Source organism: Galeopterus variegatus, unplaced genomic scaffold (assembly GCF_000696425.1).
Source record: "Galeopterus variegatus unplaced genomic scaffold, G_variegatus-3.0.2 Scaffold4424, whole genome shotgun sequence".
Classification (NCBI taxonomy): domain Eukaryota; kingdom Metazoa; phylum Chordata; class Mammalia; order Dermoptera; family Cynocephalidae; genus Galeopterus; species Galeopterus variegatus.
The window spans coordinates 39,921-54,657 of NW_007730535.1; the positions used below are offsets into that span (position 1 = coordinate 39,921).

Genomic DNA, 14,737 nt, shown 5'->3' on the forward strand with positions numbered 1-14,737 from the left:
CATACATGCCTTCCACAGAAAACAGAAGTGTCTCATATACATACCTGACTTGATTACTGGAGATCATGACATAAGCCATCAATGAAAGAGGGTATTTCCCCTTCTAGAAATGTCATTGTGTTCTGACCTCAACTAGACTCCTAGGACAGCAAGCAGCTCCCTGCAAGTATACGGCTCCATAGAACTTGGAAATCTGGCCAGCCTAGACCCCTAAGCAGAGGACTACCTTAGGAAAGAGCCTTCAGAAACATGTTAATCACCCCTTTTCCTTGCACCCAACCTGGCCATGCTGTCCTCGAGAACATATGGACCAGAGACTGTTCAAATATGCAAACACATCTTTTTAGTTTGCTTCGTCTCTCTGAGGCTGGTTATGAACTGCAATCCAGGAGAAGGGATGTCACTTTTGCAAACCAGATCTGCCACAAGTGACAGAGCTTAACTCATAAATCCTACAACCGGAGATGGCAATGAGTTGCATGACTAGCCTGTGATCCCTGAGCTAATTTCAGGATATGCGATCACGGAAAGAAAAATCAGAGCTGTCTTCAGTCAGATTCAGCGGCCACCTGTCTCCCACCCTCATGTGTGCCTCTTCCCCCAGCCCCTGCAGCTGTCCAGGCAGAGCAGAGGTTTCACCATGAATCAGCATGTCACTGTCATGCAAGGTCATCTACTAACCCACCATATACACAGCACCCCGCATCCGCATGCATTCACCATCACAGTCTCTCTCTCAGCAAGATCATAAAGTGAAGGTTACTTCACTTCGGTAGTTACCATTACTTTGATCATGAAACAACACTGGGCATTTTCCCCTAGAAAAAAGTGAAGGACTGTTCCATGTTGAACCCTATCAACACCTACAAGGCCAAGTTTAAGACATGTGGTGATAACAGGGACATAAAAGTAATTTTAGTGTAAACAGATAAAAAGAAAAAAATTATCTTATTCACCATGGACTTAAAACACTGTAGGTAGCAGAGATGACAGGACTTTGAATTAACTTGGATAGTTGTCTCTGACAGCTTGCCAACCTCTGTACTTGCCTTTTCCCTGTTTCCCACCTTTCCCCATGCCCTGCTGTCTCCATCACCAGCACTCACAAGCCACCCTTCCTAGCCCCTCTTCCTGCAGGTCTCCACCGTGACTTCTCTGCCCCTCTGCACACCTGCTTCCTATCCCAAAGCTTTGGGCTTACCTAGAATTCTACATTCCCCCAGTGCATGGACTCCAATTGACACCAGAGGTTCCTGAAAGCCACATGCACACATTAGGAGCCTGGGGCAGGGCCCAGGCTGGAGGTTGGGTGGGGACCAAAGGCTGGCCTGGAAGTGAGAGCAGCAGGAGCACAGCAGCCTCACGGCCATCAGGAGACAACACAGAGAGAGACAGACATACCACACACATACCCACACATGCGCACGCACACAATACACGCCAGGAGATGATGGATGTTACTGAAATGGACCGAAAACCAACAAGCAGTGGGGTAAGAAACAAACAGAAACAAAACAAAGCACTTGCGTTCAGATGGAAAGCTGTTCATTCACTGGGCAGCCAGAACCCCCGAGCCCAGGGCTATGGGGAAGGTGGGTGCCTGCTTGGAGGACACTGCCTTTGGAGAAGACTGGAGGGGCTGGGGTGCGAGAGCAGTGCTTGCTCCCCTCCCGCCACTGTCCCTGGGGCCCTATCACACGGGCCTGTGGTGGCAAGTGCAGGGCATAACGGAGAAGGCAAGGTGGGGGGAGGCACTTACCTTATGGCCCAGAAATGGCTAGTCCACATTTGGGGGAGTGTGCAGTATCTCAGTTTAAACAAAATCCTGGTGGTACTGCTCAACCATGAAAAGTCAGCTCTCTAGTATTTCAAATAAGCTTGTAAAATCGTTAGTGAAAAGAGAAAACAAAACAAGACGACAATTCACCTGTAGGGCAATTGTGGTGTTCTTCGCAGGGTACTTTCCCACCAGTCCTTGTTCTTTCCGTTTCTTGAATTTCCTAAAGTAGTCCTGTATCAGGAAAGTGGCATAGAACTTCCCCACGGTTACCTCATCATCTAAACGGAGAGACCAGACAGAGCTCTCCCGAATCAGCACATTTGGACCAAAAGCCTAAACACTCGCATCTGGCTGGGGCAGGGGTAGTGGGGAGGTGCAGAAGGCACCAAGCTCTCAGCCTACAACACCGGAGACTCGGTCTAACAAAAAGCAAGGTTTTGCAAAGCAGTTAAGGCTCAAAATTAGAGTCAGTTAAATGAACTGATACTCAAAGTTGCAAAAAATAATATATTTGTCATGAGTTGAATAGAGCAGCGTATTAGTAACACTATGAAATGCCATCTTGGTTATTTACTTAAAATAAAAATTACAAAACAGAAACGTTTCACGGGCCATGTTTTCACTCCTGTGCACAGGGATTTGCATGTGTAATTACTGTAAACATCAAGGGCAATTAACCATCCAAATCCCAATGTCTCAAGATAGAGTCCTAGAAAGGTGAACACAAGCTCAGAAGGAGAAGGGTCAGAAAAGTGACTGCAAATCCAGATTTTCATGTGTTCCCCCATTCTCTGCCAATAAGCTCCTGATACCATTTCTTGGTTTGTAATTCAGAACCGCTTGTTTTCTGCACTGCAGTGACAGCTCCAACTAACCTCAAAGTTAAGCTGGGCTTATTTCTGCTTATTTCTGTTTAGAAACAACCTCCAACACATAGCGTTAGGGAATCAGAACTCTGCTGACAACTTTAAAGGTGATGCATGAGGCAGAATAGAAGCTCTGGTTGTCTCATGGTAAACCACCTTGCACATGTAAATGTGCCCACAGGTCTCCCATGGATGCTTGCCTCCAGATCTTCAGTGTCCTGAGGACTCCTGGGTGGAAAGCTTAAGGCCACCTGGGCAGCCCGCCCCACGTGGGGCCATTGACCATGACTTGCAGAAGCTGGGAGGAGGAATGGCTGCTGGTCCTCAGGCTTTAGCACAGTTAACCTTTTAGCCAGGCGACCCACGCAAGAGTTGCACAAGCAAGGGGCTCAAGCTCTCCGAGCTTGCGTTCTCATCTGTAAAATGGGGATAAGTCTTTCAGAGGAGCTGCGAGGATTACATGAGAGGAACAGGTAAATCACTCAGCCCCCTAACTTGGGTCATCCTAAGTGCTGGTGCATGATGCCAACAGAGCACTATGATTTACAACCTGCCGACAGTGGCACCTACTGCAATGGATCCTAAAGCACAATAGGGTGGAGGACACTGGGATCAGCCATATCCACTAATGCACCCTGGGTCAGCCTTCCTTGGCAGAAAGTTACTCAGTGTTACAGCGTGAGAAGGCAGCCTCGAGGTGGTCTGGCCTTGAGAAGTATTAAGTTCCTTGTGAACCCAAGCTGGGCAAGTCCTGGGGTTACATAGGGGGCACCAATGCAAGCTTGAAGCTCTGAACAGCATGTGAAACACTAAGCACTCTCAGGCTTGTGTACAAGGCCTAATGATGCATGCCCATAGGCAGGACACGAGCAGAAACCACACAGGTCTCGCTGTCCCACCCCCTGCTTTGCCCTCCAGCCACTGTTTTGCCCAGGGTGCATTTAGAATATCAGTGCTAGCTGGCCCCTACAATGGGGCATCTATAGGAGCTGAGCCCCGTGTCAGAGGAATTCCACATGGGTCTTATGGCCTCTTCACAACTACTCTGAGGTGGTGGATGTGCTCACCCTCACAGATGAAGGGAAGGTTAAATGACCTGCCCAGCTCAGCTGAGCCAGGATCTGAACCCAGGACAGTGTGCCTTCTGAGACTGGGTCCTTTCCTCCTCCACACCACCTCCCTAGAGCTGGGCCAGCTCCAGCCACATCGACACCTGCTTCTTTGGAGCTCTCTCTCCCACAGTACAAGTCTATCTTCTTCCTGGGCTGTACATGGGAAGTGGACCAAGCTCAGCCTACTAGCGCATCCTGGGAACCCAGGGAGATTCTCCATTTGCCATGCCACAGCCACCCTCTGTAGGCCCCCAGGAAAAGTACTGGCTTTTCCTGCAGAAAGCCCACCTCATTCTGCACCAGAATGCTTCCAGCAAACATAGGCCTAACCCTTTCCTCCCTTCAGCATCCAGAGCAGAGGCAGCCCACTCAGGGCTCTGCAGGGTAGGAGTCAAGGGCCACCCTGGACTTCTCCACTGAGACACTGAGCTAATTGGGAGACTGAGTTCAAGGAAGAGCTCTTAAGAACAAGAGAAGTCAAAGCTACAGAAGGACAGAAAAGGAAGGAAGAAAAGACAGTGAGGCCATCTGGGCTCAGGACTGGAGAGAAAGAGTTGGGGTCAGCTTGGTGTGCTCCACAGGGCAAAGGAGCAAAAGAGCCAGGTCAAGGGATGAAGGCCCAAAAGCGAGAAGAGTCTTTGGGAAGGAGAGGACCTGAGCCGAGATTCAGAGATGAGACAGCCCAGCTCATGACAAGGAAGCAGTCGAGGCTGTCACCAAGGCCACTGAGTGTGAAGAGGGAAATTCCTGACGCGTATTCCACAGTTCATTCCCGAGCACTGCCTTACTTTCAAGTTCACGATGAGCCAGGTGATGTCTCACATCACACCAGCCAAGCCTCCTAAGACAAGCATCCCACTCTGCTCGGTCACTGGGTTATGAGGGGCTCCCTAGGCACCGCACATCTGCCAGTCCCACGCACCCAGGGCAGAGGCTGCCCTTACTCAGTCTACTGCTCTTTGACCAGGTGACAGTGTGGGGATTCTCAAACCCTCAGCTTCAGGAGCTACCCATCTGTTTGCCCAGTGGTGTGTCCAAATATTATCATTTTCCTAGTGTGCCATGATGCGGGAAAGGCTGGAAAGCATTAGTCTACTGGAAGATAAAAGCAAAAAAACAAAGAACCAAATGATGACTACAAATACTAAACCCTACCCAGCAACTGTTCCAGAGTCTGTGTACAATGCCTAAAGAAGCCACTGCCTTCTGGTCTCCTTTGGTGGCAAGAGTGCTGTGAGAGCCCGCCCGGATTAGCACTGCCCTGGCGCATAAACACAATGGCCTGGAGCTTGGGCAGCAGTCAGCGCTCGAAGGCCCTTTTCCTTCTCAGGATTCACAGTGCCTCCAGCTGCCACTGATAAACACTGGTCATCCTAACCCTAATCCATTCTAAGAAATATATAGAAAAAGCCAGGCCCACTTATTGGACCAAGAAAGCAGAATATTTAGCCATTATTAGAAGTCTAATAAAGCTAAAAGTCGATCAGTTTTTCAAAGGAAGGAAGCTGAGATGGTGAGCCAAATTCTGGACTCTTCCTGGTTAAATGAAAAGTGAAGTTTCACAGTAATGCAAATGACACTCTCCAAGTGCACCTCACGACGAGGGGCATTTCTGTGGGAGTTCGACTGGTTGTAATGAAGGTGGGTTTCAAGGGAGATGGGAGGTGGAGCGAGGGAGGAACGTGTCCTCCGGCTCGGCTCGCGTGAGGACGGTTTACATAGACAGGCACAGCCTGCTATTCTGAAGCATGCATCTGTATTTCAAGAAACATGTAGGGGAATACAGCTGGCAAGAGATAACTCTGATTCCATGCCACCACCCTAAAACAGAATTGCTTCAGAATATTCTGAAAGACTGAGAGTTGAAAGGAATGGAGGCTGCAGAAAAAGCTCAAGCACATTGTTACAACAATTTAAAAAAGCAATTCACGTAAGCCATGCGAGCACTTGGATGTGCAGCTAAAAGGAAAAGAAGGAAAACCAAAGAGTTGTTTTAAACGTGCAGTATCAGTTCTGTGGGGAGCCAGGGCTCTCTTGGGGAGGTGGAGGGGGGGCTGTTTGGTTTTACTTTTATCATTTCTCTCTGGGCCATCTTCCCCAGCTTTGAGCCGGTGGCCGTACCAGCTATGGGTGGCTTCCTTTGGAGACAAGAGCTCACACTGCCTCTCGCTCCATGCTGAGGAACAGAACAGACCAGGAGGCAGCTCTCTCCAACCCCCAGGAGCCTTCTGAGAGGGAGAGGCGCTGGCCACCATCCTGGCCCGGGTTCCAGAGTCAGCTTCCAGACCCGAGCCAGATCAGTCTTGAAAGCTGCAGGGGCAGAGACACCATAGAAGTTCTGTTGGTTGCAAAACACACCCACTGCTAGTGCCCAGGGTGAGGGATGGCTAAAATGCTGGTGTGGTGGCACTGAGTGAACAGATCCTGCACCTTTAAAACCTGAAAATAAAACAGTCAAAAACCAACCACCTCAACTTCTAAGTCCATGTGTATTCGAACAAAAATAAAAAAACAAATATATATATATATATATAATATAGACGTTATATATATATAAAAATTTGAAAATGTTTAGTCAGTTATTTTGTGATAAATAACAAAAGGAAACAAGCATGCCTATTCTGTCTCTACTCTAAATTCTAATTAAAAGGATATTTTTGGTAATTATGGAAGTAAATTCCATCTTGATAAGAACATTTCTATTTTTTGTGATAAGAACATTTCTATTTTTTGTGAGACGTTTTCAACAATATCTAGAAGGATAATTAGAAACTAATTCTGAATATTTCATTTTGGACCAAAAAAAAATAGGCTTTCCATTTTGAGATAGCAATCTTGACCTTTAACATTAATTCTTCCACCAATAAGAAAACCCCTGCTCCAGCCATGTGGGTTTTGGTTTCCTTCCCACTGAAGCCTCTGCTTTGTCTGAAATGGTCTTCATATTACCCCAAATAATTATACCAAAAGGCCAAAGGGCTTTTCTTTAGCTGTTGGCTGGCCTTAACACTCTGATACATAAAACACTCTGCAAATACTCCTCAGACTTTCTGGAGATGCTATTACTAAAACCAACGTGTCTGCCAAGAACCACTGAGGAAATAGATTACACTGACCACCAGCTGGAGGGACAACTTGGTCAAGTAGTTTCATGCTGGTTTTCTTCCAGATTTTCTTTATCACAGCTCGAAGTTCTTCATTAGCTTGTTCCAGGTTCCCTGAATCCAAAAAGCAAAAGGGGAAGACAAGCCTTGTTTCTTGCTTCTTCTTCTTTCCCTCTTCTCACCAGGCTGCCCGGTCCCAGCCTGACCAGGATTAACATGAGGCCCTCTGACAGGCTCCCCTCCCACTGGGCTCCCCTCAGTTACGGTCAAACACGCTTCCTTCATTAGCACAAGTGGTCAAGCCCTCCCAATGAGATGTCCCTCCACTGTGGGAACAACCATGTTTCACCATGGAATTCAAGGCCATGGCACTCTGATCCTGTCCTCTGCTCCCGCTGTTCCCAGCCCAGAATACTTTCTCCTTCACTGGCTGCTCCAAGTCCTGCCCCCATCCTTGAAGATCTAGCCTAAATTTCACCCAAATAAGACTTGTCAATTCCTACTGCACGTACTCATCCATACCACATAACTTTGGTCTTTTATTAGATGGGCTCATGTTTGTGTTCTCAACCAACACGTCAGCATATGAGATCATCCTGCCTTCTGGAAGCTTTGATGATGCTGGCTCGGGGGCAGGGACAGACAAGCGCACCACAAGAAACACATGTTAATTAGGGTGGAAGAGGCTGGCTTTGCTGGACAGATTCACCGTGAGCTCCAGGGTGATGAGAAAAACACCTGCCATTGTCTTGGCATGCGTCCCTGGCAGCATCCTCTCTTCTCCTTCATCAAGTGCCTCAAAGAGTCAACTCCCTGCAAGGTCTCCACTTCCTCACCTCCGGTCACTCCTCAACCTGCTGCAATCTGCTGTCCACTCTACCTCTGAAGTTGCCACTGAGCCAACCCCCAGTGGCCACATTCCAGTGCCTGTTTTACTAGGTCTTGATAAGGGCTGTGTGTGGCTGTAAAGACCACTCTAGTTTGGTCTCTCAGCTGGGAAGATTCTGGTCCTAGTGAGATATGAGGTGCTCAGTTTCCCCTGGGTTCGGGTTGCAGGCCACTCCTCTGAACTTCAAGCTACTCCCCTGGGTCTCAAACCACTCCCCTAGGACTCAAGCCCCTTCATTGAGTCCTGAGCTACTGCTGCTTGTTGCACCTTTTTTTGGTACCAACACATGGAGATTGAGACTGCAGGAGGCAGATTTATGTAATCTCAGTGGCCAAGCATGCTCAGTAAAAAGGAAATTATCCCTTGAATGACATCCCACTGGAAGCGCTAGAGAGCATCTAGAATATTCTAAGTGTATTTGGTGCATGTGATAGAATTTGACCAATGAACATATTCTACAGGAGACCAACTGAGCATGCACAAACCTGTTACATATCTGGGAACCACCCCCTTAGTTGAATATTCATTAGATAGCATGAATATATATGGTAGCCAAACTATAAAAGTTGAATCCAGGAAGACGGTTGGGCTATTGCTCATTCTCTCTCCAGCCCGCACTTCACCTGTGAGGTGTGTGTATTTTACTTTCTTGTGTTAAACTTTCCTTTAGTAGGCTGCTATTTGCTCTGAAGCCAGCCTGTACTCTGTCTGTAAAGTGTGTATTTCTTACTTTTGTATTAAACTTGGTGCGGCTGCCACTCAGTCTCTGGAGCTAGTCCACCCTTTCCCTGTGAGGTCTGTATTTCTTATTCTTTACATTAAACCTGTTTTCACTTTCTACTGTGACTCTGCTCTTGAATCCTTTCCTGTGGTGGAGTCAAGGTGGGTTGAGGCTGGCTATCCAACCTCCCTAGATCCTCTCCTCTGGTATCATTACTAGTTATTTCCTAAGTGTTGACTGCCAAGGGGATTTTGTAGACATCACCTCATTTCATCCTCTGAACCTTTCCTGACAGGTGTATTTATTTCCTTCTTTATAGAGAAAAACTATAGCTCAGAGCAGCAAAATCGCCCACCAAAGATCATACAACTAGTAAGGGACAGCTGGAGCAAATTCATCTGTGATGTCTCTGTCTTTGCCCCAATACCCTGCCTACTTCTCTTGCTATGTAGTAACCAGTGCTATGAGTCAACTCAAAACATTCTGGGAAATAATGAAGCACAAAGGAAAGAAGGAAAGAAAGAATGGGGGAGGCTGGGGACAGCCAGCCGCCTCCACACAGACATTCTCATTACACTCACCACCCCCTGCCCCAGGACCTCCCCTTTGCCAAGAAAAGGCTCAGATGGGAGAACTCAAGGTGGGATGTGGCATCTCCTCTCTCTTCTGCCACCTGTCCTGCTTCCAGAGAATGCTCACCTTCAGTCTTGATCTTAAGAGCTGTTCGAACCAAAGCAAACAGGGTTGCATTAAACATGACTGTCCCATCACTGTTGAGAGGCATGTTCATGGCAACTAATCTCTGTAAACAGAAAAGGTTTTCAGCAGGATGCAAATGATTGACAACAGCCATATCCCTTTTTGATGTTTATTTTCTGTTTATAGCTCATCCCTTTTCTAGTTAAGCCTCAATTTGATTCAATTGGTTCATTTTATGTGTCAACTTGACTGGGCCACAAGATGCCCAGATAGTAGGTTAAACATTATTTCTGCGTGTGTCTATAGGGGTGTGCTTCTGGACAAGATTAGCATTTGAATTGGTAGACTGAATAAAGCAGAGTGCCCTCCCCAATGTGGGTTGGCATCACCTAGTTGTTGAGGGTCCAAATAGAACAAGATGCAGTAAGACTGAATTCTCTGCCTGCCCGCCTAAACTGGAACATCAGTTTTCGCTGCTCTTGGATGGAAACATATCTCGTCAGCTCCTCTGGGTCTCAGGCCTTCAAGCCCAGACTGAACTACATCACCAGCTGTCCTAGCTCTCCAGCTTGCAGCCAGCAGATTGTGGGACTTCCTGGCCTCCATTACCATGTGAGCCAAATCTTCACAAATCACTGTGTGTGTATATATGTGTCTGTATATATACTTGTATGCATATACACACACACACATATATCCATATTCATATCTATCCTACTGATTGTGTTTCTCTGTGGAACCCTAATACAATCTACCAGCTGGGGGGCTCTGGGATGACAAAGATCAAAGTTTTAGTCATTAAATGTAAATGCTGACCCTCTGATGTTGTGTTTTGTTTGTTTCTTAAAAAATTAAACCTCATTGTTCAAGTATTCTTCTCCTTTTCTCAGTAAGTAGCTCTCCATGTGTCCTAGGGTCAGACCCCCATTCTGGGCACATTCTTAAAGCTGTTGTGAGAGTTAAATGATGTAACAGACACAACAGGCCAGGCATGGAGCCTGTGACTTAGGTTTTCAACTAATGGGACTCATTACTACTCCCATCACAGGAAGTCTCGGAACCTTCCCTAGCAAGGCCATCATGTCGTGTTTTCTTACAGTCTGTGTAGCTTCTCCAAGGATTTGCTTTTTCAGAGCAGAATCCACACTCGCTAGTCTTCTTATATCTTTCCTGGTCCCTCTATAGCAAGGCCATCATGTCGTGTTTTCTTACAGTCTGTGCAGCTTCTCCAAGGGTTTGCTTTTTCAGAGCAGAATCCACACTCGCTAGTCTTCTTATATCTTTCCTGGTCCCTCTAACACCAGCAAAAGGAATTAGAGGGGACCTGGGTGAGGGACACCCTCTCTGGGCCCCAGTCACCCCAATCTGTAAATGCAGATAACATGTCCAGCTGAAGGAGGTTTGAAACGAATGAAGGAGATTGTGGACACAAAGATCTTTGTGCCTGGCACATGGCAAGTGCCAAAGAAATGGTAACATTAATTGTTAATATTTTTAAATTTATTTTTGCTTGGCAGTGTGTCCCAAGATTTTTAAATTTTTCCCTTTCCTATTGATGGACTGGAATCTTATGTCCATGGCGTATCCTACCTAAATTCCTTGCCCCACTACTAACCATCCCTGTCTCCAAAACCAGCGCAGGCAGCCAGCATGCCTTGGACATTCATTCATTTTTCCTGGCAAATTCCTGAGTCAGCAAAATGGATGGCTTTGTGCCTCGAGGACAATTACATACTTTATGTAAATGGGTCTGGAAATCTAAACACAAGACAACATCAATGAACTGGAATGTTTACTGTTCTTGGAAAGCAGCAAAGAAGCTGATATTGGGAAATTTTTTTTAGGGGGGGGGGAAGTAAACTTCTATGGCTTATTCTCTGTCCAGAGTCCAGCCTGAGCAGAAGCAAGGACCCCAAGGACTTGCCAGGGGGACATTCTGGATCTTCAGGGCAAAGAACGTGAGTTTGGCTCAGGGGATTTCTAAAATGAAGTACATTTTACACTCTGCTCTGTTCCCTTGGTTTCTTTCTAAAGCTGGCCCAGCAACCTGGAGTGGTAAAACCCCTGGCCCCAGGATCCCCTTGGATCCATTGGGAGTAGGAACCAGCTATTGTGTAGACTGGTTGGATTTCTATACGGCAGAGTTTAACAGGCAAATCTTGCATTTCTCCTTTAAAAAGGGACATACCTTTTTGTTGCCATAATGGACAAAAAAGGTGGTTCACTGTGAGCTCTATGGAAGGAAAACAAATCTCAACTAGGGCTCAACTAGGGCATGGCCTGTTGTGGAAACCACAGAAATGGGGTGGGTGAGACAGCTGGATCCATCCCAGAGGGGCCACAGCCTGACATGCAGGAAATGGGCCCATCTCCAGCAGTGGCCACAAAGTGCCACAGCTAAGGGGCCGCATGAAGATGTCCTAACAGTTACAAATCCAAGAGTTCCTCAAGGACAGGAACCATGTATAATCCACCCTCACATCCCCTGCACCTGACAGAAGGCCTGGCCCAGTGTCTCTTATTGTTTGTTGAATGAAACAATAAGCCCCTGCAAGAGAGGCTGTCAAACCTAAAAACAAAACACTCACCTTACATGCTACCCTGTGTGGGCATAATTTCCCAAACCCCAGGGGAGGCTGGATGCGTCGGAGCAGAGTGACCACGTCAAGGTGTTTTATCCTTCCCCTGGAAGCAAAGCACAGCATGAGGCTGGCCTGAGCTTTCATCCATCCCACCTTCCACAAAAATCACAGTTGACATTCCAAAAACAGCCCTCACAAGCTACTTTGTGAAATGCCCAGCTGAAGGGAGTTGAAATCCTTTTCAACCTACTTTGCCTCAGGGTCATATTCTGACCATATTCTTTTGAATTCATCTAAATGGTGAGGCCCCAGAATAGACCAGTCCCGGGTCAGATAGTCAAAGTTGTCCATGATAACAGCCACAAACAGATTGATGATCTGAAAAAGCAAAGCAGAAGGAGAGTTGCAGTTTGCAGTTGGATTGCAGAAGTTTCAGCTGCAGTTGGATTGGGTTAGACCCCAATATGTGCTTCCTAATTATATGGACATGAAATATTTGAACCCAAGTCTCCAAGAAAGGTGGTAAAAACTTTCTCCTGGAGAACATTTAAGAAAAGGCCAGGCTTCTAACTTTCCACAATGGCTTTGGTATAGTCCCAGGGGACGGCAGGTGGACACATTGGCTGGCCTTCTGAAGCACACTGCAATTTCATAATTTCTTTACCACCAAATAACTCACACTCTTAAGTCACTCAAAGCCATGTACAGTGGCTGTGAAACTGTTTGAAAGAAACTAGCAGCCCTAAAAAGCTGGGGTGGTTGGTACTTGCCCTAAGCCTGTTAGCAAGCCCGCAGTCCCTGCTCACGAGGAAGGAGGCAGTGACACATGTCTGGTTAAACAAAACCTTCAACCACCAAGCGGAGGCCAGAGTGCTCATCCATGTCAACTGTCCTGCAGCAATGTGACAGGGCAACATCACTGGGCCGAATCTCAAATGCTACACACACATCTGTAAATTGAGAGGGGGGGCTATTTTGACCACTTACCAGAAATGCGCACAGCATGTAAAAACTGATGAAGTAGACAATGGCAAAGTTGCTCCCGCACGAGTACTCCTCCCCGGGGTTGTAATCTGACTCGGGGTCGCAGAGCTTCCCCGGGAGGCAGGCCAGCATGATCTCCTGCCATGCCTCCCCTGTCGCACACCTTTTTTAGATCAAGAAAAGAAAGGGTTTTAGTTGGGGGAAGAAGGGATTTAAGCCTCTGACCTTCGAAGGAAAATTCTTAGAGTAAAACCTAAGTAATTGCAGAAAAGCCAGTCTGAATTAGTGAAAATCTGAAATTCCTACTTATTTTTAAGTGCAACTTATGTCAGTGATTGGAGGTCCTGCTACAATGCCCTTTGATTTATAACAAGCATTTGATGCAAGCAAACCAATTCTTTTTTAAAAATAGATGTTTTTCTGTTTTCTCTTCTTTACTTATAATTTTTAAATAATTATCCCTAATCAATTTTGTTAAAAGCAAAAAGTTGGAAACCACAACTTGCCAATGACTTGTTACCTAGTCACTGGAGTCACTAGAAATTAATTTCATGATTTCTAGAAAGTTCTCTCACTATGAGGCAGTTTGTTCACAAAGTTCATTAGGGTTAAAAACAATCCTGTCATTTGCATTTCCTGGATGTTGAGTGATATTGAGCACTTTTTCATGTGTCTGTTGGCCATTAGTATATCTTCCTTTGAGAAATGTCTGTTCAGTTCCTTTGCCCATTTTTTTTTTTTTTTTGTCTTTTTTCCGTGTCCGGCAACGGATCGCAACCCTCAGTGTCGCCCCCGTACCGGACCGGGGACCGACAACGGATCGCAACCCTCGGCGTTGCTCCCGCGCCTCGCTCAGCCAGTGAGCGGGAACCGGTCTGTATGTGGGATCCGAACCCTCGGGCGGGAGCGCCGCCGCGCTTCCCAAGCGGCACACTATCCAGTGCGCCACCGGGCCGGCCCGCTTTGCCCATTTTTTAATTGGGTTATTTGAGTTTTTTTTTGTTGTAAAGTTGTTTGAGTTCCTTGTATATTCTGGATATTAATCCTTTGTCAGATGTATATTTAGCAAATATTTTCTCCCACTCTGTTGGTTGTTTTTGTACTCTGTTGATTGTTTCTTTTGCTGTGCAGAAGCTTTTTAATTTGATATAATCCCATTTGTTCATTTTACCTTTAGTTGCCTGTGCTTTTTAGGTCCTATTCATGAATTCTGTACCCACTCCTATTTCCTGGAGTGCTTCCCCTATGTTTTCTTTAAGGAGTTTTATTGTTTCAGGGTGTATATTTAATTCTTTAATCCATTTAGAGTTGATTTTGGTATATGGTGAAAGATACAGGTCTAGTTTCATTCTCCTACATATGATTATCCAGTTTTCCCAGCACCATTTGCTGACAAGGCAGTCTCTTCCCCAGTGTGTAGACTTGCTGCCTTTGTCAAAGATCAGATGGCTGTAGGCATATGGGTCCATCATCTGATGAGTGGATAAGGAAACTGTGCTACATCTACACAATGGAATACTACTCTGCTATAAAAAAGAATGAAATACTACCATTCACAACAACATGGATGGACTTAGAGAAAATTATATTAAGTGAAACAAGTCAGGCCCAGAAAGAGAAACACCACACGTTCTCATTTATTTGTGGTAGCTAAATATTAATAAATAAATAAACACACAAACAAATAAAGGGTGGGGGAAGAAGACAGAATAACGACAAAAATTCCTTGAACTATTTAAGCCAACTGCACAGATACGATGTGGGGGGGTGGTGGGGGTGGAGAGGAACAGGTAAAGGGGCATGAAAATCAAGTACAATGTATTTTGAGAAGTAAAATAAAATTAAATTAAATTTAGAAAAAAATTAAAATAAACAAAAAAACAAACAAACAAGGGCCGGCCTGGTGGCGCACTGCTACAGTGCGCCGCTTGGGAGTGTGGCAGTGCTCCCGCCAAGGGTTCGGATCCCACATACAGACCGGTTCCCGCTCACTGGCTGAG

General features: G+C 46.2%; 1 protein-coding gene across 1 annotated transcript in view; it reads right to left on the reverse strand.

Moving 5' to 3' along the window:
- LOC103603077 (voltage-dependent L-type calcium channel subunit alpha-1D) overlaps nt 1–14,737 on the reverse strand; it is a 165,326-nt gene that overhangs the window by 25,154 nt on the left and 125,435 nt on the right. Inside the window, exons 31-36 of the mRNA XM_008587553.1 lie at nt 12,741–12,900; nt 12,004–12,131; nt 11,760–11,856; nt 9,172–9,274; nt 6,875–6,976; nt 1,928–2,058 (exon numbers count right to left, since the gene is read on the reverse strand). Of these exons, the coding sequence (XP_008585775.1) occupies nt 1,928–2,058; nt 6,875–6,976; nt 9,172–9,274; nt 11,760–11,856; nt 12,004–12,131; nt 12,741–12,900 (721 nt within the window). The remainder of the gene's footprint in view (nt 1–1,927; nt 2,059–6,874; nt 6,977–9,171; nt 9,275–11,759; nt 11,857–12,003; nt 12,132–12,740; nt 12,901–14,737) is intronic.